The 20,906-nt window shown below is 40.3% G+C and overlaps 1 protein-coding gene across 4 annotated transcripts; it reads right to left on the bottom strand.

The window, feature by feature from the left end:
- Positions 1-242: 242 nt before the first annotated feature.
- EFCAB7 (EF-hand calcium binding domain 7) lies at positions 243-20,869 on the bottom strand. 4 transcript variants are annotated; one of them, XM_017805355.1, is made up of 18 exons: positions 20,831-20,868; positions 20,511-20,585; positions 18,278-18,465; positions 15,641-15,852; positions 15,438-15,524; positions 14,764-14,953; positions 13,988-14,112; positions 10,753-10,894; positions 9,645-9,754; positions 8,791-8,948; positions 8,453-8,586; positions 6,854-7,002; positions 4,904-5,113; positions 3,721-3,828; positions 2,631-2,696; positions 1,836-1,904; positions 379-1,202; positions 243-343 (listed from the first exon to the last, which is right to left on the bottom strand). In XM_017805355.1, the coding sequence occupies exons 3-16, from the start codon at positions 18,462-18,464 to the stop codon at positions 1,896-1,898; spliced, it is 1,887 nt and encodes a 628-aa protein (XP_017660844.1). In that variant the 5' UTR covers position 18,465; positions 20,511-20,585; positions 20,831-20,868; the 3' UTR covers positions 243-343; positions 379-1,202; positions 1,836-1,895. The 4 variants fall into 4 exon arrangements, with proteins under 4 accessions (XP_017660844.1, XP_017660843.1, XP_017660842.1 ...); XM_017805354.1 differs by lacking the exon at positions 243-343 and having other exon boundaries at positions 363-1,202; positions 2,400-2,696; XM_017805353.1 differs by lacking the exons at positions 243-343; positions 379-1,202; positions 1,836-1,904 and having other exon boundaries at positions 1,961-2,696.
- Between the last annotated feature and the right edge of the window lie 37 nt (positions 20,870-20,906).

The following is a 20,906-nucleotide window of genomic DNA, read 5'->3' as shown; positions in this document are numbered from 1 at the left end:
CACAGCATCCTGCCCTGCCCTGCCCTGCTGTGTCCTGTCCTGCTCCCAGAGGGTGCGGGTGCCGCGCTGCCGAGCTCTGGGGGTGCAGAGAGGAGCACTGAGCTCCCCTGTCCTGCCACAGCACTGAGCACCTCCGTGGGCGGGTGCTCTGCTTGGGCCAGGTGTCATGAATCATGGAATGGTTTAGGTTGGAAAAGATCTCTAAGGTGATGGAGTTCAACTGTTCCCCCAGCACTGCCAAGGCCACCACTAACCCATGTCCCCAAGTGCCACATCCACAGGGTTTTTAAATCCCTCCAGGGATGGGCATTCCACCACGGCCCCAGGCAGCCCCTTCCAAAACCTGATCATCCTTTCCCAGGCAGCCCCTTCCAAAACCTGATCATCCTTTCCGTGAAGAAATTCTTCCTGATGTCCCACCTAACCCCCCCCAGCACAACTTGAGATCATTTCCTCTTGTCCTGTCCCTTGTTCCCTTAGAGCAGAGCCTGACTCTCACCTTGCTCCACCCTCCTCTCAGGGAGTTGCAGAGAGTGAGAAGGTCCCCCCTGAGCCTCCTTTTCTCCTGGCTGAGCCCCCCCAGCTGCTCCTGGTGCTCCAGACCCTCCATGTCCCTACAGCTACCAGCAGGATGTCACCACAGGCCCTACAGGCAGGCCCTGGCCTCAAGTGACCACCCCACGCAACCAGGGCCCCCCAAATACCCCCAGAAGGTTGGTCAGGGAAGGTCAGTGCTAGCAAACCCACGAAGAAGCTGAATTTTGTTATTATAGCACCAGTTCTCAAAAGTAAGGTAATTCCAGAAATTAAAATTACAGGTGTTACAGACACTTTTTCTCTCAAATGTCTCCCCTTGAAGAAAATAAGTTGGTACCTATGTTCAGCCTTGAAAAGAGAAGCTGGAATGTTTTTCTGTCTTAGTGGCACCTGGACTTGAAGCAAACTGGAAAATAATCTGTAGATTCTGAGATCTCTATTCTCATCTCCTCCAGGGCAGGAAAGGCAGAGCCTGCCATGGAGAGCTTGCTCATGTTCCCCCTTTAAAATCTGGGTAATTAAACCCTTCCTAGCAGCAAGAGGATCAGAACATAAATGAGGTTCCCCTGTTGCTGTGCCATGTTTTTTACCTGCAGCAAAACCAAGTCTTTCCTGGGCAGTGATTTCTCCACTAAGCTCTTCCTTCAGCCTTAACCATTCCTTTCCTAAAATGCAGAGAGAGTTGCATATGAATTCCTACCACATCTAAAAAGACTGATTTGACAAACAAGAGAAATGCAAATAATGGGCTGCTCACCTTCTAGTGTCTGTTCTACAGAAAATGTGTCTCATTATTTCCTAACTCCTCCTTAGACAGGTAGCTGGGAACTTCTGATTTACCCACACCTTGCCTGAGGCAGCATTTCAAGAGCTCAGGCAAAGCTAGAAATCACCAAATATTTGTGTGGCCTCAACTTCTACTTCTTTTAGACAGTTCTGAAAATGAAAACCACATCTACTGTACTCGCTATGGGGAAAAAATGGAAAACTAAAGGATTACCAGGAAACCTGCCCTAGCACCAAGTGTGTAAATCAGAGCCCAGCTCTCCTTTTGGCACTGACATTTACTTGCCCAGTGTAAGATTACAGCAGAGGAACAGCAGAGTGCAGGAGTTATGGCAGATAAAAATAGCTTTGCAACGCTCCTCGCTGCCCTTACACATGAGGTCACGTACATTTAATAGCTATTTTAAACTCAGACACTTTTTAAGCATCCAGTGGGCAGGGTCATCCTTTTTTTTCCCCACATTAACAGACATCTAGAGGAACCAGAAAAGTAAGATGAATATTTTTAGTACCTCAAAGGTGGTTTTCTTTGCTGTTGCAGCCTAAACTTGGTGCGCTTCAGTCTCCTTATTTCAGCTTCCCTGGAAATAATTAATTGTTGTTAACAGTCAAGAGCCCAAGACAAACCTTCATTTTCCTCAAATGCTAATATTTCTTTACTACATACAAAAAGGCAGACTTTATTTTACATAAAAGAGTATAAAATTAGGCAGTCATTACAGAAAAAGTGCAAGATGAGTATTATCAATGAGGGGAAAAAAGGAGAAAGAGGCAAAATAAAATCTTGAGCCTCATCCCTTTATCCTTCTCACACCAAAACCACATCAGTGTTTAATTAGGAACCCACCAGACTCATTCACCAAAGTCAGTTTTTCCTCAGTGAAGCAGTTCCAGCCTGTGATGGGACTACAGTACATGTTATAGAAAACTAGAGCATATTTAGGGAAACCAGCCTTTATAAAACACTATTACATTACAGCTGTCAGTTGTATTTCTACTGAACAGCACTAATTTTTATTGTGCCTCAGTGTTTTCATACCAATAATTTATTCTGTCAAAGGATTTTACATACTTACACTTATTCCATCCTAATCTATCACTGTACGTGTTTCTTCACAGCCTTTAGCAGAAATAAGTGATATCAGAAATATGTGATTCATTGGCTTTAACAAATCAAACTCTGCAGAGCACAAATGTATGGCAGCTTTTTGAGAAGGACAAGATTATAAATTGTCTGGAAGCTGCCAAAACCCACTCCTGGTTTGGTGTGAATGTTCCCAACTCTGTAACCAGAAGGTTTAACGTACAAGGGAGTGCACACAGCTATAAATCCACTCCTCCTGCTCGTTCAGGGGCACCACGTGCTGACAGACCTGGACAGGAGAGAGAAAACAGGTGAAACAGCTGGGTTTGGAGAACTGTCACCTCACGTGCTCTGTAAGCAAAATGAACTGTTTCAGCACTTGCACCACTAAATGATGAACATTCCTCATCCATATTGATGGCTGATAGGCAAAAATTACCACGGAATTTAATTACACAACAGCAAAACAGTCACAGGGGCACTGAACCCAGAACTGAATGAAGCCTAAATTACAACTAAAAAACACCTTAGAGGACCAACCTATGGATATCTAAAGTGTCAGCAGCAGTATTAGAATAGGCCCCAGCCCTGCCTGTGTCACGGGACCGTGCTGTTTACAATGGGTTTGAATCCACAGGGGAAAGCTGGGAAATATAAAATAGCTTGGAAGCCTCTTCTTTTAAACAGAGAGACTGTACTTTTAGAATAATAAACCCAGGATTTTATTCATAAATAAATGAAGAAAAACATCATCTGCATTTGTAATGCATTTTCACGTTCTATCCCTTAGAACTCTCATTTAGAATTTTCACTACAGCCTGCCCAGCTCTGCAACAAGGATCAGGAGATCAAAATGCCTCGTGGCTAAACATCCTTAAGCCAAGTTTAACAGAAGCAGCTGTCTGCAAATCACACTGTGCAGAAGGACTGCGATGCATTTATTGCTCTTTCTGGTTAGTGCATGCTTGGTCTGTCCCTCACAGGTATCAATGTGTCTGATTAAAATTTGCTAAAGTGAAAAATAAAAAGAAAATACAGCCTTAGAAAGGGATTATTAAAACTATTAGTAAATGGTAATGTATTGGATGGACAACTGAGATAGGCCCAAGTATGAAAAACTGAACTGTTATGGACTTTTATAACAAAACATCAAGAACTGCATCTGATCTGTACTGGTCACGAAGATGTCACTCTCCACATGCTCCTTCTCATGATAAAAGATCTACAAAAGAAAACTATAAAGATGTCATATGATTTTCTTATTGCTTAGATTTTAAGTTGGCTGAGCAATAAAAATTAAAAAAACCCCTTACCATCATGGATTTTGGTGCCACTTCTACAGCAAAAACTGTAAGTCCCCTGTTATTTAGGCAGTTCTTACTCTGCTCATTGTTGACATGAATAATCACTTTGTTTTCAGACTGTAAGTGAAAAAACATGAGGGAACCCATTAGTTTTTTGGTTAACTGTCTGTTCTTCCTGTAAGGACTACACATCCCTCTGGCCTCCTCTGACTTTGCTATTTTACAGGACAGAAATGCTTTAATGATACTCTTTGAAGAGTAACAGTTTCAAATGTAGCTTTGCACCAACAGAGCCCAGATCTACTGTCAGGAATTGAAGACTCACTGAAATACCAGAGAGCATCCAGCTGTCTGAGTGCAGACCTCACCTCCTTCTCTGACATATTCCCAAACATATAAATAACTCTGGAACAGCCACCCTAAAGGGCACATCTAAACCCAGAGTTCAGGGAGCCTAATATTAGTCCTCTAAGCCATTCCCTTTTGCATGTCTCTCCTTTTAAAAATATACTTCTTGCTGTGATCTTTTCAGATTTAAAGCATCTTAAGTTCAGCATCTTACTGAGCTGTGTTTATTGACTCACAGTTCCTGGTACAAATGAGACTGAGAAGGAACAGCAGGTTCATTATGTTCTATGCAGAAAGGTTTAAAATCTCTGCTTCTCACCAACCACTTCTGCTTGCATTTACAATTCTTAGCTTGGATTAGTAATAATCCTGTCGGACTAACCAATTAATAATTCATCCATAACACAATCAATACAAATCACTGCTCTTTGACTTTCTTGTGGACACTGAAAATGCTAAATAGTGTAAATGCTGTATTCTTTGAACTTTCTGTAATTTTATTTCCTGTTCTTAGTGTTTGTTTTCTCATATTATGATGATATTGTGTCGCCAATTATTATCAAAATACTGAAAAATTGGAATGTGAACACAAAAATATTCAGATTCTATATGATATTTAGAACTGGTTGCCTCATTTTAATAAACTGTCCTTTCTGACACTGATGTTTAGAAGTCCAAGTCATACGTCAAAAGGAACACATCAGGCACTGGGGTGTTTTTTTTATGAAATAGATACAAAAATGTGATATCAGAAAATATTTCTCAAATATGACAAACAGGAGGGAGGAAGAACTGTAGTAACAGACATTCCCACAAAGCACCCTACAGAGGTCTCATGCCATACCTTATTTTCAATAACAGAAGTGATTCTCCTGCCTGATTTGTAGGTGTGGACCACGATGTTCTCAGAGCCATCCAGTACTTTGGGCTCTCCTTTATTCACCACGGCCCTGCAAACAGCCCTGCTGAGCTGGGAGCCCCCTGCCTCCAGATACATGGCTTTAATTCGGGGTTTGCATCTCTCTGCATAGATGTCAATGACAAAGGGACAGGCCTGCAATGGAAAATATAGGGTTTATCATCACCTGAGCTGTAGCTTTTCCCCTCAGATTTTCATCCACAGCTCCTCAGTATTTTCATATCTGCTCTGAAGTACAATTACCCAAATACACCTATGTCCCTGAATATCAAATATGCCAAACCTGAGAGCCATGGCAATATTTTAGAGGACAAATGCCATTTTTCATGCCAGCCACAGTACACTCAATATCTAGTTTGGTGCATTCAGCTCCAACACAGGAAACCCTTCCTTGGACAGCAAAATGCACAGGAACTCGGATGAAGTACAAATGTATTCCAGTGTCTGAAATAACCCTGACTCCTTTCCCTGTCACACTGTTGCTATTTGTGCCACTTCCCACAGATTTAATACACCTGCCCTGTTGCATCAAGCAATGTTACTCCTGGTGTAACAACCAGGAGTTTGCATTTTTTCAGATACAGTAACAGCACCTCAGTTCCTTTCAAATGCCTCCTGGAATCCACCAGGATTTCTCAAGTTCTGCCTTTAATTTGTTAGAGGCTCAGTGCTCCCAAAACACCACTCTTGAATTGTTTGAAATCAAGGAATTAAAGTGTTAAGTGATAGACACAAGTTAACAGATGGAGATATTTAGATTAATGTTGTCCTTTGGAAAGCAAAGGCTGGAGCCATAAACCACAGCTGGTGTAAGGCACAAAACACCTGCCTGAAATTCCCAACTGGATAAAAACCTCCCCAAAATCCTCTTTCTTGGAGGACTGCTCCCTCTCGCGGCTGAAATGCAGAAAAACAGCTTTGCAGGGGCTCTGCCAACCACAACTTGGAGGAAAAGGAGAAACTGCTCATTGTGAAATCACTCACCAGGACGCCAAGATTTTCACTGAGAGCTGGTATCTCTCATACTGACTGTTTTGGGGTCTGCATATATTTATTTCACAGATATTTTATACAGTGACTACACTAACCTGTTTTACTTTAATAAGGTTAAAGGACATTATCAGACTATGATCCTAGAAGTCTTTTCTTGGGAATGAAACTTAAATATTTAATTATCTGTATATTTAATGTTTTCTTTAAGTTTTCATAAATTTTTTCCTCTTCATTAAAAAGATCCTCTTTCTTGAGCGAGAACTATTAACACCAAAATTATCTCTGTAAAAATAAATTTAAAAAACGAAATTAAATAATAAAATATCTAAGTGTATATACACGTTATAAAAAAATCCCTGGACCTGTAAGTAAACAGTGTGTCACTCAAAGCCTCTTCATTAAAATTTTATGTTGAACACATTCAACATATTGAACACGTTGTGAAAGGCAACAATAACAGAAATAGTCATGTCTGAAAATTGGGAATTCTGAATCATGTGGAAAAAAACGATCCATTTTTGTTGTGGTTTGGGCCAGGAAAGTGCTTTTTTAAGGAGAGCAAGTGCTGCATTTTCTGAGTTTGCTGAGTGGTCACAGTTTACCACCACTGTCTTATAACATCTCACCAGCAAGGGCAATGAACTCTTTCAATGGGTATAATCCAAAATTTCTTCCTCTACAACCCACAAAATCCTGTCTTTCTCTAAAGCAAAAAGAAAACTTCCTCTTTCAGCAATCCAAGTGCTCTCCTAGGAAACAGTGTAAATCCTGAATTCACCATGTTTGGAGTGGATCCCTGAGCTGCTGGAATCAGTTCACGGCAGACACAAACAGTGCTGCAGTTAAACATGAGCAGTTGGTTTTGCTTTGTGTCCCTCATACCTCGGTCATTTCTAAGGCCTTGTTGTAGCCCAGGGACAACAGAGTGACCCAGAGGTCACTGGGATCCCCTTCCCGGTCCATGGCTTCCATGAGATTCAAATCCAGAAATCCTTGTCTCGTGAGTTCATTCTTCTTCATCTCAAAATTCTCTGTTTAAAGGAAATAGAAAGTGGCCCTCAAAAGTCTGTTCTCTCTGCAAACACCCTTTATCCTTCCAAAGCCAGAGTTTAAAAGATGGAGCCATTTTGCAGCCTCGGGCTCTCCAATATTATTTGGGAAGGACTGTCCTTGACCAGGCACGTGCTCTTTGCAGAGCTTCCCTGTGGATTTTGGATAATACCTAGAAACAGCTGGTCCCTTGGATAACCCGAAAGAGGGTGAGATTTCAAAACACAAACAGTTCACATTGATTTTTTTTCTTTATGCTAAAACTTTGTGGTTGAGTTTTGCAGAAAGGGGTATTTTAGGAACGGGAAATGAAAGTCAGCTGGAACCAGCACCCTTAGTGATTGAGGTCCTTGATATAGAAATGATTTACTTAGTTCCTAAAAAGCAATAAAATTCCAGTAATCCTAACACCCCTCTCTAGGGAGAATATCATAGATATCACTCTAATGTCAGCAAACACATAATGGAAATGTCCTTGTGTCAGAGAGTTTTAAAAATGGTTTTCTCATCTTCATAACAATGCTAAATCTTTACTATATATTATTAAAAAGGGATTACCAATTTAATAAATCTATCCAAGGGTACAGCTGCTGTAATAAATGGCTTGAACTTTGGTATCAAGATTTATGATATTTGTCTGAACCCTTTCAACTGATTAATGACCTGGTAAAACATTCACCAGATTCTCCTCTTTCCTCCCTTATTTATTGACACATATTTACCCCTCCTACTTGTGTGGTGATAAGTGCAGAGGTATCACCTGACAGAGTCCAAGTGTGGAAAAGTACAGGGATGAAACAGAGGAGAAAGTTAGAGAAAAGGATTTTATATGAGTTTTCCATCAATTAGGAAAAAATCCAATACCTTGGAGTGTTTTGGGGAGAAATGATTAGAAGGATTTGCCAGATCTAAAGTATCTCAGCCAGCATGTCACAGCCTACAAAGGAATTATGTCAAACATGACGTGGGCTGATACACAGTGAGACACTGGCAATCCACAGCAACTCTGGATGCCATTTTATAGCACCACAGACACTACTGAAATGAACCTCTCAACCCTTTGTGAGATAGGAAAGCAGCCCCAGACTAATCTGCACAAAGGACAGGGATTAAACGAATACCTGTTACAGTTTCATTCCCCACGGGATCCAGGATTAGAAAACCTGTAGTTTTTGGCAGCTACAAAACAATTAGGAATGGGAAGAACTTTCTCAGCAGAAGGTCAGTGGCACACACACCAGAATGAAGCAAAACAAAGGACAGGAGACTGGAAAAGGAAAAAAAAAAGAAAACAAAAGGAGAAGAGAACAACATCCACATGTGTTCTTGGAAAAGGCTACAAAATACTCAGTTCTTCTATACTATACACGTACAACTTGGAAGTAGATCGATGGCCCTAATTAGTTTAATTAAGTACAGCAATGAACTTACCTTTACACACAGCCCATGCTTCCTCATCACACTTCTCTCCACTAGTTCTCAGCTCAAAGAAGTTGTATTCCTCCAGACTCAGGAGGCCATTCCCATCCAAATCTATTGTTTCAAATATATCCAATAAAGTAGCTCTGAAAGATTAAAAAAGGCAAAACTATTTCCAAAGGCTTCTGTTTGCTTTACTGGCTCATAATATTGTCAGGAACTGTTCAGTCCATTTGAGAATATCCTGTATAAAGAGTACTTTAGAAGATACAGCTTTCAAAAAGCTGCACTTTAGCTGGAGCACACCCTCTTACAAAGTTTGGGAATTCCTGTTTGGGAATATGGCTCACCTGAAGTCTTTGGTGAGGGCCAGCTCTCCATCTTCATCCTTATACACCAATTTTGCTTCTCCAGTAACTTGTGTTCTCCCCTTCCTCAGCCTGCAGCCTGTTGTGAACGGGAGCAGCCAGTAATTCCCAGATCCAAGCTCCCCTTTCCAGCCAAACATCTGCTCTTGGAGGAACACAGGCAAGTTTGTCACTCACTTCTCAAATTATGCCTTTCTTTATTACCAGTAATATCCAGACAAAAGTGATTAATCACAAGAAAACACTGGTAATGCTGGGTGCTTTCCTTAGAGATGCCATTTTAAAGATAAAAACACCTAGTGAATCTCTTACAATAAGATTTAAAGAAAACATACAGGACCAGAGATGAGGGGAGAAGGCAGAACTAAGTTAATGCTGCCATTTCTCCCTCCCTTATTTCTGTCAGAGGATAAGAATATCCTGTGCTCTGTGAAGTTCAAAATTACATGTGGAAGGAGAAAGAAAATTAGAGGAAATTTTAGCACATTTTGCCTTTGAAATTTTGGGTTTGAAGGCGCAGGAATAAAGTGAGTTTCTGAGAGTATCTGGAAATGCAACCAGCAACTCAGCAATACTTGCCAACATGTCCCACAATAACGTGGTTCTCACAAGAATTCCATTAAACTTCCATACATGTGGAATTGTGATTCTGTTACATCTTACTTTGCACAAGTGCTGTCAGTTTTGAAAGGGAACATGCATGGAAAATGTGCTGCTTCTCTCTAATCTGACTAGCACAGCTTGAATTCCTTCCAATCACATGGGACTCACCCATATAATATCAACATACACACTAAATAACAAACAATCAGAACTGGAACACAACAATATCTGACCTCTTTGTTTTGTACTTCAGTAAAGCTCACAAGCTGTAGATTCTCTTGGGTTTCATTCTCCTTCAGAATAAATAAAGCTGTATCCACTGACAACCAGTGACAAGATCTTCCTAAAAAGAAAAATATCCCACACATAAATGCTAAATGATGGCACAAAAGTGGTTTTCCCTGGACCTCAAAATAGATACATTCATGGTATTTATAATATTGATCCCTGTTAGTGTAAAATGGAAATTAAGAATCCATTATATGATATTGGGATTTCCTTCCTATTTAGGCCAATCAGAGAAATTGTTCCAAGCCTTGTGATTGTCTTACAGATAATTATTCCTATTAATAGTTCTATCATTAGGAAGTATTGACAGAATAGCTCTATCATTAAGAGTCAAGAATACCAAAGAGTGGTAACACACCACATAAATTTGTTCAAAATGTGAAGACATTTTTCTCCTAAAAAGGTCACTGCTCTGCTAACATGGATCCTTTCCTTACACACCAGCATTGTGCCTTCCTCTCCACAAGAAAACATGGAGATAGTTCTATACGCAGGACAATAATATTGGGCAACAGTAGAATGTTTTTATACAAAAGATGAGGGTTTTTTTGGTTACAGACAATGTCTGGACAATCCTGCAGCAGAACCATCTAAGGTACAGGTACAAAGGGTGCCATAAAAAACCCCAAAGTTCTGAGCAGAGCACCGAGACATCCTCAAATCTGTTAAATTACTCCAATCTGTCAGATTCAGATCCCTTTTTCTCACTGAAGTCTGTTGATCAGCTTCCCATTTCAGCCAGGCAGGAATTGGAAAACGACTATTTTCCATCAATTATTTGCAGTGAAGTTTTTATTACCAGCTTCAGTCAGAATCAATCACCAACCTGTAGCACAACAGATGAGTCTAAACCAACTTTGGAATCTCATGGCTCCTGTTTTACAGGATCAGAAAAGAAATAATCTTCTTGGAGAGAAAATAATTCCAATCCAGCAACAAGATGAAGCCCCTTAGTAAACCACAAAGTGTTTGGAAAGCACTGACTGATCCCAGGTGGATCTAATGGTGGGTTTCACTCTTTTGAAGAGGAAAATGAAATAAAAATACACTCACCTTCTACCTGGGGAACATTTAAAGGCTTGATGGTGACACAAACTGAGGACCTCTGAGGGAAGTGCACCCTGTACTTGTGACTGATGATTTCACCATCTTCTTCCAAGTAGAAGCAGCCTTTGGATTGTGCACACTGCCATTCCTGGGAACCGAGCGAGTATTAGATTTTATCTCTGATCAAGATAAAAGCACCTTCTCTGAAATATTGATTTGATTATTTAATAAATCCTGCACAAAATACACAAGATACAGCACTGATACCCTATTTTAAAAACAAGAATTATCTCAAATAGTCCTTTTTGTAGTCAATTTTTATTGCTTCGCTTGTGAAAATGCCTCAAAAGCAGATTCCCCCAATGCTCAAACAGACAAAATCAAATTTGAATTGCCAGTGAATTCATGAAATTCTCTGAACTGTGTGATTTACCACCAAAAGGCTGGAATTTTGCTACATCCCTCAGGCCAACCAAGCAAGGAACACAACTGATTAGCTGAGCAATGAGGGATTATTTGCTCAGACAAATCACAAACACAAGTACTGGTCAAATAATGTGAATTTTCTTGACTTCTGTCAAAGCTGTTGGAAAGGCAAACTGAAAAGTGCTGTGTTTGTGAATAATGTTTCAAGGGATACCATGATTTTGCTGAAACAGCCCTGTGCTTCAATTATTTATTTTTTCTGAACAGCAGCTCCCAATTTGCAATTTCAAATATCGTTAGAGTGATACTTCATTGGCAAAAAAAAGAAAAAAAAAGAGATAAAATAAATACAGACACACTGTATGCCTTGAGGAATGTGAGACATCCTTGATTTGCCTTCCCTGGTTTGGATTAATGGGTACTCAGGGACTCATGGATCTAAGAGCCTTAAGTTTTGCCACTGACTATGGTGGGAACAGGATCAGCTCCTCTATTCTAAACACTTGTCATTCAAACATTCATTTCACATAGCTGGAAACTATCTTAATCTCAAACTATTTATTGTTATGTTCCTCCAAGATGTTGATCTAAAGGCAACAATTATTTCATCCTTAAAACATGACACAGCTGAGATAAGTGGGTGTTTGCTCATTTAGTCTCCCAGTTTAATACCTGACAGAACTGCTGGACAAAAAGTTGATCAAAGCTTTAGGAAATCAAATCCTGAACTGTTATTCTTGCAGAGAGCATAAGGTGGTGCTAAGTGCCCTAAATTATCCATGTCAAATCACAAATAGGCAAATTTGGGAAGATAAAAGATGATTTTCTGGTTTGATTTTACTATGTCACTTCAAAGCATAACAGAAGTTGTCAAATAACAGCCAAAGTGGGAAATGTTTGTGTTAGAAATGTTTGATTGTACAGAAATTTAGGCACTACCTGCTGCTGGTCACTGCTACTGCAATTTAAGTTACTACTGAAATTGTCCACACACCGGTGCAGAATTCCAAATAAAAAACTGTGACAGGAATTGTTCCTGCAATTAAAGCAAAGAGCTCCATTTTTAGGACATGATCCACTTTCTTTTTTTCCTGATGTCTTTCAATCTTGACTAAAACCAACACCAAGAACACTCTGCAGAAATTTAACATCTCCATCAGTCTTTTCATGAACTGGGATTCAGCTGCAGTTGAAGCCCAACAGGTCAACACGATGTTTATGCACATCTGTAACTGGCTGGTTTTTTTCTCCCAAAATTTATTGATATGGCTTTGAACACATCCCAAAACTCCACTGAGAAAAAGAAAACACATGGAAGAATGCACTAGGAACACATTCCATGGTTTTTTAATTCAGCCATTTACCGTATTTTGACTTCCAGTGTTCTCTTCTATCAGAAATGTTACACTGGCTTTGGTCCAACTTCCTCATGGTAATATTTTCTTACTGCCCCAAACCCACAGGTGAAGAGCAGAGAAAAATAAATACATATTTCTGAATAGAAGATGACTAAGAAAAATTTTTGGGTGCTACATTCTGATCCACAGCACAAATGAATCCCTGGGTATTTATTTATTCACTGATTCTGACAGAGTTTGCATTGTGCAAACTAGAGTTTATAAAAATTAACAGTTCTAGTTCTACCTTTTCATGTTTATTGATTGACTGCAGGGTTTGTATGATGCTAATCAATACTAACTGATATCTGCAGCTGCTTTGGTTTTTTCAGTCAGTTCTTACTGGCTTGTGCAAAGAAAGCAGAATCCAATCTCAGCTAAGTGTGTGCTGCTTTTGTACACCACACATCAGGCTTGAACAAGGTGAAATTGCAGGTTAAATTGCATGGAGGTCCAGATACCAAAACAGACTGCAAAAAATTCCTCTGAGATGATGTTTTTAAATTTTCATATAGAACAAATGTCACTGTATAGCAATGTGGAAGATATAAAGGACTTCAGAGTTCAATAACAAATCCAGAGTTGTTATTTGAAACAAAAATGTAGCTCCTGAGAACAATCAGTTCAGTTTTCCAGCAGCAGTTACACTATGTGGTCATAACCATTTTTTCCCTTTTACACAGGAGTCTCAAGGTGCACATTTTTAATGTATCTGAGCAGTTTCCAGTTAATGCTTTATATTTCTGCAGCTATTATTTTCTGGTGAAAGAAAACTAGTAAAGGTTCAGTCAGGAAAGGGAAAACAAAGGAAAAAGATCAATATTAACACTCTACAAATATTGACTTAGCAAAGTGACTTTGTTGTCTCTCTCCCACAGGAATTTATATTGAATGAGTGATTTATTCAAAAGAAAATACTGATAGAACATATTAGTTTAACTAAAAATCAATATTTTCAGGCTATAGCATATATTTAGAAAGTAATGCCCAACAAACTGAATATGCTCCCAGATCTGTTATTTATTTCCAATTACCTTTCATGTAAAGGTTTATGATACACAATCTTTCAGACTACTTAAGCATTTAAAGTTCTCACCAACCTAATAAATTATTAAACTTTAAATTTCTCAAGAAGTCATTAAAACGTTTTCTCCAACAGTGGTTTCATTTATAAAAAAACACACTTGGTTCTATTAAACCTTCACACCTGAAAAATTATTTTCAATAACTAGATGTCAGCAAAACCAACAGTATATAAAAATGTTAATAATAACACATATCAAACTCTCAGTAGTTTATAGCTGCCCTTGACAAACTATTAATAAAACATAAGAAGCCATTTTTCTCTGATTTTTAGCTTATTTAAAATGCAATAACATGTGTGCCTAGAGGAAAACAGCATAATTTCAGTGTGATACCTTCATCGTGTCGGGCTCAATTAGCTTTGTGCTCCTGTTGCTGCTGGAACCCACACTGACAGCGGGGCAAGTGGAAGCTCTGCCACTTTGGGCTGATGAGGGCCTTGAAGGAGCTCTGCTGTCAGCTACAAACACAGATATTTCGTTACAATTACATTATTTCAACCCCCTCCTAGTGCTATTTATCATAAACCTTGTGTTTGTAAGCACACAGACAAACTGAGTCCCTTCATCACTGTTTTGTCAGAATGGTTTTTTGCCCAGAATTGATGCAACTGCAACCAGCACAAATTCCATGCAATATTCCACACACTGCACCTCTGCAGTCTGTGGTCTTTTTCCAGTTTGGGAAGGTTTTAAAGTATCTTTGTAACTCCAGGAAGAACATTAAACTCCCCTATTGATTGTGCTGGAAGAGCAGCCTCGATAATTGAAACAAACACACATTTTATTGATAAATGTTTAAGGTTTCATCTCTGATCTGGGAAGGAAATAAATAACTTGTCTATGTTGCAACATCCGAGCATTCATTTTCTCTCTTCCCTCTGGGCTGTGTCACATGACAGCCAACAGAATTCACTCAGGAATCTGAGAGCTTATTCTTAGCAATTTGAAAACATATTCTGCTGAGATATTTATGTGATTGTCACTGTTGAAATTACACTAATCAATAACATCCTCACTAATCTGAGAAAAATTCAACAAAAACTCAACTGCTCATTGACCCAGAGCTTCACCTCCAACAGAAGAAAACTCCCAGTGTGAAATACAAACACCTTTTGGTAGTTTGGGATCAGTTTTCTTGGAGATTCTGGGCGATGGTTTTGGCACTGGCAGTGGGATCCCTTCAGAGGAAGTTTCAGGTTGATTCCCAAACTGCTGCTGCCTCAACCTACTGTCAACTTCCAGCCTCTCCCGGGCAGTCCTGCAGCTCTGCTCCCTGGTGGTCAGGTACAACTCACAAAACTGCACGGAAAGAAAGGGAATCTGGTCAGTGAAACATTCTTTCTCATGGTTTCAAGGAGTAAAATTAACATCAATAAGGAAAGGACAGGTCAGCAGATGTGACGCATTTTCTATTCAAGCACAATTTTAATTTTCCTGAATCAGAACAACCACTCCAGTAACACAGTAAAGTGGAGCCATTCGACAAGGAGGTCCAAATATTGAATAAAAATTAAGTTTGACTTTCAACCCAACAGATGATTTATATTTCTTTCTAGAAATTTGAAGACAGAATCCTTTGTTAAAAATCATTTAGTTTTCCTCCTATGAAACTATACTTATGCACAAATCTTTGCGAGCTGTTTATCCAGTTCACAATTTAGTCACAGGCAGTTTGGGATCCTGGGTAAGATCTACCACACACATGGAGGTGGTAATATTGTGTTTGATCGAGTCAATAACACCAAGTCAGTAACACAAAACCAACTATCTCTGTTTGCCATACCTTGCTGTAATCAAGTTTGCCACTGCAGTTAAAATCAGCCTGTTTAGTAATTGCATTCACTTCATCCCAAGTCATTTTATCACCTCTCTGCAATAAAAAAACCAAACCAATCATTCTTATACTGTAGCATAGTTTTACCATCTCATTTCCAAAATCTCTACTAATGGTTAAAGATGGATAATTGAGTTTTCACTGCTACTTACTGTTGTAAGGATTTTATAGAGTTCATCATGTAAAATATATCCAGTTTTATCTGTGTCTATTTTTCCAAATGCTTCGAGCAGCTCAGTTTTTGTAACTGGCTTTTCTTGTTTTAAAATAGCACAAAAATCATCAAAATTCAGTGCAGTTGTTTGTGAAGTCCAATATTTATTAATGGTCTTCTGAGATGGATTTCTTCCAGCCTGTTGAAGTACTGAACAATATAACACAATATTAACTACATATTTCAGCTGTCAGTAAAGGAGTTTTCTCAAAACATTCTTGAATCATTTTCCATGTTCAGACTTTTTTTTTAAGCCAAATCACTCCAAGGGAAAAGTGGGTCTAAAGGACAGTCTTGGGTATAGTCTCAATCAAAATATCCACAAATTCAAAGACAAGTCTTCCCAAGTGACAAGTGTAAAATTCAGCCTATATCCTGTGCCTTAATATCAATAGCACATTATTTGTAAACCTGCACATTATTAGATCCTGTTTCTACTCAAATCTGTCTTTCCAACTTAGTTTGCCAAAAACTGAGATCTAGTGTAGAATTTATCTTAAACAATATTTTCTGTCACATCTACATATTCGAGCTTATCAATTCAAATGACACAACATGAAAGGAAAAATGATACCAACAGATACACATTAAAGCCAACAGCCAATCCCACACATGCAACCAGTGCCTTGGATCTCACACCTGGCATTCCTCAACATTAATTTCCCGGATCTAGTTTGCCTCTTCCAAGTCTTCACTGCAAACATCCTTTCATCAGTTCTCAGTGTGATGAAGGTATGATGTTAAATTGAAATTAAACTCAAATGAACAGTCTGTGTGAATCCAGAGGGATGCCCCTGTACCTTGCCATATAATCAAGTCTTTTAGGGAAGCACAAGAGATCCTTCATCTCCACCTGGGCTGACATTTGATTTTGAGCCAGCTGAGCACTGACCAGGCCTGTGCTGAGAACTGCCCAGGACCATCTGTGAAATGAGGTGGTGGCATCGTTACAATGCTCGGTGGGCAACTGTGTCACCATCAAAACAAACAAACAAAACCAGACACCTTTGTTGCTAATCTGCAGCTGAATGCCAAGGCCTAAATAAAGATTTCTGCCCTGTCACCTCTGCAGGCAGCGCCAGGAGGACACAGCACAGTTTATGTCTTCATCTGTGCCACGCTTGGGCACAAAGCAATTGTTTGGAGATTGCAGTGTCAAGGTCAGCCAAGGAAGGGCAGTTACTCTGTGTGGTTGTTTCTGTGGATAGCAGAGTTCCCTGGAATGTCAGCACAGCACAGTATTTACTTACATTTAACAGATTATCCTTCTAATGTACAACTCTGTGTTTCTATATATCCAGGGAGATCAGCACTTGCCATACCCTACCTGCCTCCCAAGTCTGCATTTGTGAAAATTCAATTAGCCTGCACCTTTTATTTATATTTCTTTATGGACTGATTCTGCTAAATAACCTCAGTACTATTACAATGCACAGGAAATGAAGCTACCATTTGTGAAGAAGCAAAACTCCTAGCAATAAAATGTCACAGGGCCAATCTCTAAGTTCAATACTTTACAGTTTAGAATATCAGTCAAACATCCTGTAGGCAAGAGATGTCTAAACATTAGCACATTTGAGAAATGCCAGAATTAAGATGCAATATAATTCTATAATTCTCAATGCTTACAAATTCTCACACAAGTTCTTAAATATTTCTGAAAAGACTGGGGGCCTGAGCGACTAATTGCCCTCTCAAAGTTAACCTTGAAACCAAAATGCCCAAACACTTGCTATGGAGCCGAGCAGCACGTGAATAGAGATGAAAGCCAAAGCATATATTAAAGAGATGACACTTGTTCACACCACCCCTATCTTAAAATCCAGATTATCCTAAACTATCATTAGGATGTTATAAAGGCACTTTTATTACAGCTGAGGAAGCCTGGAGAGCACTAAGTCACATGCTGTAAGAATGTGCCTGCTGATGGGTAGGATTTCATGTACTGCTGTAGGGAAAGAAGCTCCAACCAGTGTAACACAGAAGTACAGTCAGATTCTACCAACAGCTTTATTTAGTGCAGCTGAAGCAGCCAGAGAGATTTCTTTCCTGTTGTACTGCTGACAGAAACTACTTTGACACAAATACAGTTTGGATTAAAAAATGAAAACCTTTTATTTCATTCTGTGGAAGCATCCTAACTCAGTAGGAGTGGAAATACAGAGTAAGAATTCCTGTGGAATATCAGTTATGGTGATTTTCTGTGCCAGGGCAATTGCCCAACCCAAACTGAACTGAGAGCACTCACACTGGTGATTTACAGAGAAAAAGCTCTGATATTCCCACTTCCATGAGTCATCCAACACCCAGCAACAAAGATTAAGGATTTGAGGAAAATGAAAAACTTTGAGGAACGGCAGTTCCTATAAACTTCGAAAAATCACTATGTGATATTTTACAACAGGAAAATGTCTTCAAAGATATTAAAATCTGAACCTTATCCAAAACTACTGTGAATTCCTTAAAACTATTACTGAGCCTATGCACTGGGATACTCTCAGTGCTGAACTGCTTGTACACCACCCACTGTCCCCATCCCACACAACAGGTACAGGGAAAAGGATCAAATCATTACCTAGGCTGAGCTGTTCTCTGGATCTGATATTTTCCAAGCTGCTTTTCAGAACAGTCAGATAAGCTGCTCTGCAGTTCATGTAGAAGTTTGCTTCTTCTGTATGCTGGGACTTCTTCCCTTGGGAATATTCCGCCTGTGTGGCTTTCTGAACGGAGAGGGAAGCGTTATTCCTGGGACTGCTGGCCATCCTGTGAAGGGTACAATTACAGTTCGAATTTGTTACCATTTCCCTGCTTAATAATGGCTCTGTTTGTCCTGTGAAACACAGACTGGCACCAGTTATCCTAGCATTTAGATGATATCCTTCCCATTGCCTAATCTGGGATGGGAATAACTGTCTACACTTGTAGGTACCACCATGAGATCCACAAAAAAAAAAACAACCTTGAGCTCTACTTATTAACTCACAATTTATTCTTCACTGGTAGTAAAAAAGTTTAATTTTATGGTATTTTATTTTAATTTCAGACATTTGACATTACAATTATTATCTAATATATGTTAGATAATACAAATATTATATAATCATGTTTTTGAAAGCATAAAAACACCTTTTCATGTTATCTGTGAAACAAGCCATTGCTATCCATGCTTTCTCTTTTTGCAGTTGTAACTCAATAAAACATATGGATAAAAGCAAAACTGGCCAAAACCATCACCCTTAGTCTTTCAAATATGCCAAGCCAAGCACACAACTCTACTTCTAAGAGTTATCTAAATACAAATAATAAAAACAGATGTGCATAAAACTTTAAGAATATGCATAAAACTTCGAGCAACTTAGACTATATAATTGTTAATAAATTGAAAAAACCATGAAACTCGCTTTTTTCCTCAATTATTAAAACAGTTCCAAGCAGTAACTGATGCTGTTTGCTCACCAATGGCCAGTAAATGGTAACAGCAGCTTTCTGCTTTTTCCAAGGGTGATTAAGGTTTTTAGAAGGCCACCACAGAGGGCCACTAAATCCTGTTTTGCTGTTGCTCTAACAGCCTCTCGTATTATTTTACCCAATGTTGACTTCAGAAAATATATTCCAGTATAATAAATGGAATATCTCAAGTTCAGCAACAAGACAACGACATCAGAGGGTCCCCTTCAGGACTCATTGGATCTTGACTCGGGAGGCCTAAATCACTTGCACCTTGGTGAGTTATACAGGTCTTTTACACTTGGGAAAGGAAGATAATAATCTCTTCTCATGGATGAAGTACCCTATTTGTAATACCCAGCCTGCCTGCCTGACACTTTAATATTACACAGGCACTAGAAAGACCCCACAGGGACCCCCTGCCACAGTCTGGCTCCTGCAAACGGGTATCACTATAATAAAGCACCAGTGTTACACACACAAAATGGAACTGGGGGGAAAGTCAAGGAGGAAAAGAAGAATAAATGTTAATTTTCCAGTAACTAGTTTGTAAAATGTGAACTCCCGTTTGTGCTCCTTGGACTTCCCACTGCTGAGATATTTCCTGTGTGGGCCACAGTTCTGCCAAGAAGTGCTACCAATCCACTGAGGGAAATCCAGGGAGCAATGGCTCAGTGACAGCACTGCCAGCAGCCCCATGGCTTGCGCTGGGACATTTTTACTGGATAAATGACACTTTAGACAAAATAGGTGGAGGGGAGCATTCCAGGCCAGGCTTTTAAACTGGGAGAGAGTAGGTTTAGATGGGATATTGGGATGAAATTGTTCCCTGTGAGGGTAGTGAGGCCCTGGCACAGGTTGCCCAGAGAAGCTGTGGCTGCCCCATCCCTGGAAGTGTTCCAGGCCAGGTTGGATGGGGCTTGGAGCAACCTGGGGTAGTGGAAGGTGTCCCTGCCCATGGCAGGAGGTGGAATGGGATGGGTTTTAAGGTCCCTCCCAACCCAAACCAGTCTGTGATTCTATAGAGCAGGAAGATGACACAAGAACTACTACTTTTGATTTTTGGTCGTATGATTCTAACAGATAAAAAACATCTTCCAAACAGGAATTTAGTCACTGAATCACAGAATCCCAGAATCACTGAGATTCTTAAAGCTCTCCCAGCCGATCGAGTCCAACCTGTGCCCAATCCCCACCTTGTCACCCAGCCCAGAGCACTGAGTGCCACGTCCAGTCGTTCCTTGGACACCTCCAGGGATGGGGACTCCACCACCTCCCGGGGCAGCCCCTTCCAATGCCTGAACACCCTTTATGTGAAGAAATTATTTATACAAAGTCAGACCCCTCACGACAACACTGACCTTCAGGACCGAGGCTCATCCGTAGAGCATGCACGCCTGCACAGGGAAGCTTCGCCCTGCTCCGGCCTCGCCCACCTGAAACGAGGAAACTTTTACCTCATGGATCTCGTCACCTCCCTCACGGGTGGGCGCAGCCCCTTTCAAGGACTAAATTTACCCCCCACTGTAGAAAACATTACAGTCCCCTTCCCCCAGCGCATCTGAGGGGAACCAACAACCCTCCTTCCCTCCGCCCCCCCCAGGCAGCCTCTGAGGGGACCCCTGAGGTGCGTTTGGCCGCCCCGAACCTCCCGCCCGAAGCTCCCCGGCCCGGCTCGTACCGCGCACGGCGGGGCCCGACGAGCCCAACTCGGCCCCGGCCTGGGCCCCGCAGCCCTGAGGGGCTCCCCCGCCCTG

Source organism: Lepidothrix coronata, unplaced genomic scaffold, assembly GCF_001604755.1.
Source record: "Lepidothrix coronata isolate B3197 unplaced genomic scaffold, Lepidothrix_coronata-1.0 Scaffold12, whole genome shotgun sequence".
NCBI lineage: Eukaryota > Metazoa > Chordata > Aves > Passeriformes > Pipridae > Lepidothrix > Lepidothrix coronata.
The sequence above is the reverse complement of the archived record's forward strand: the minus strand, read 5'-3'. Positions and strand labels throughout refer to the sequence as shown.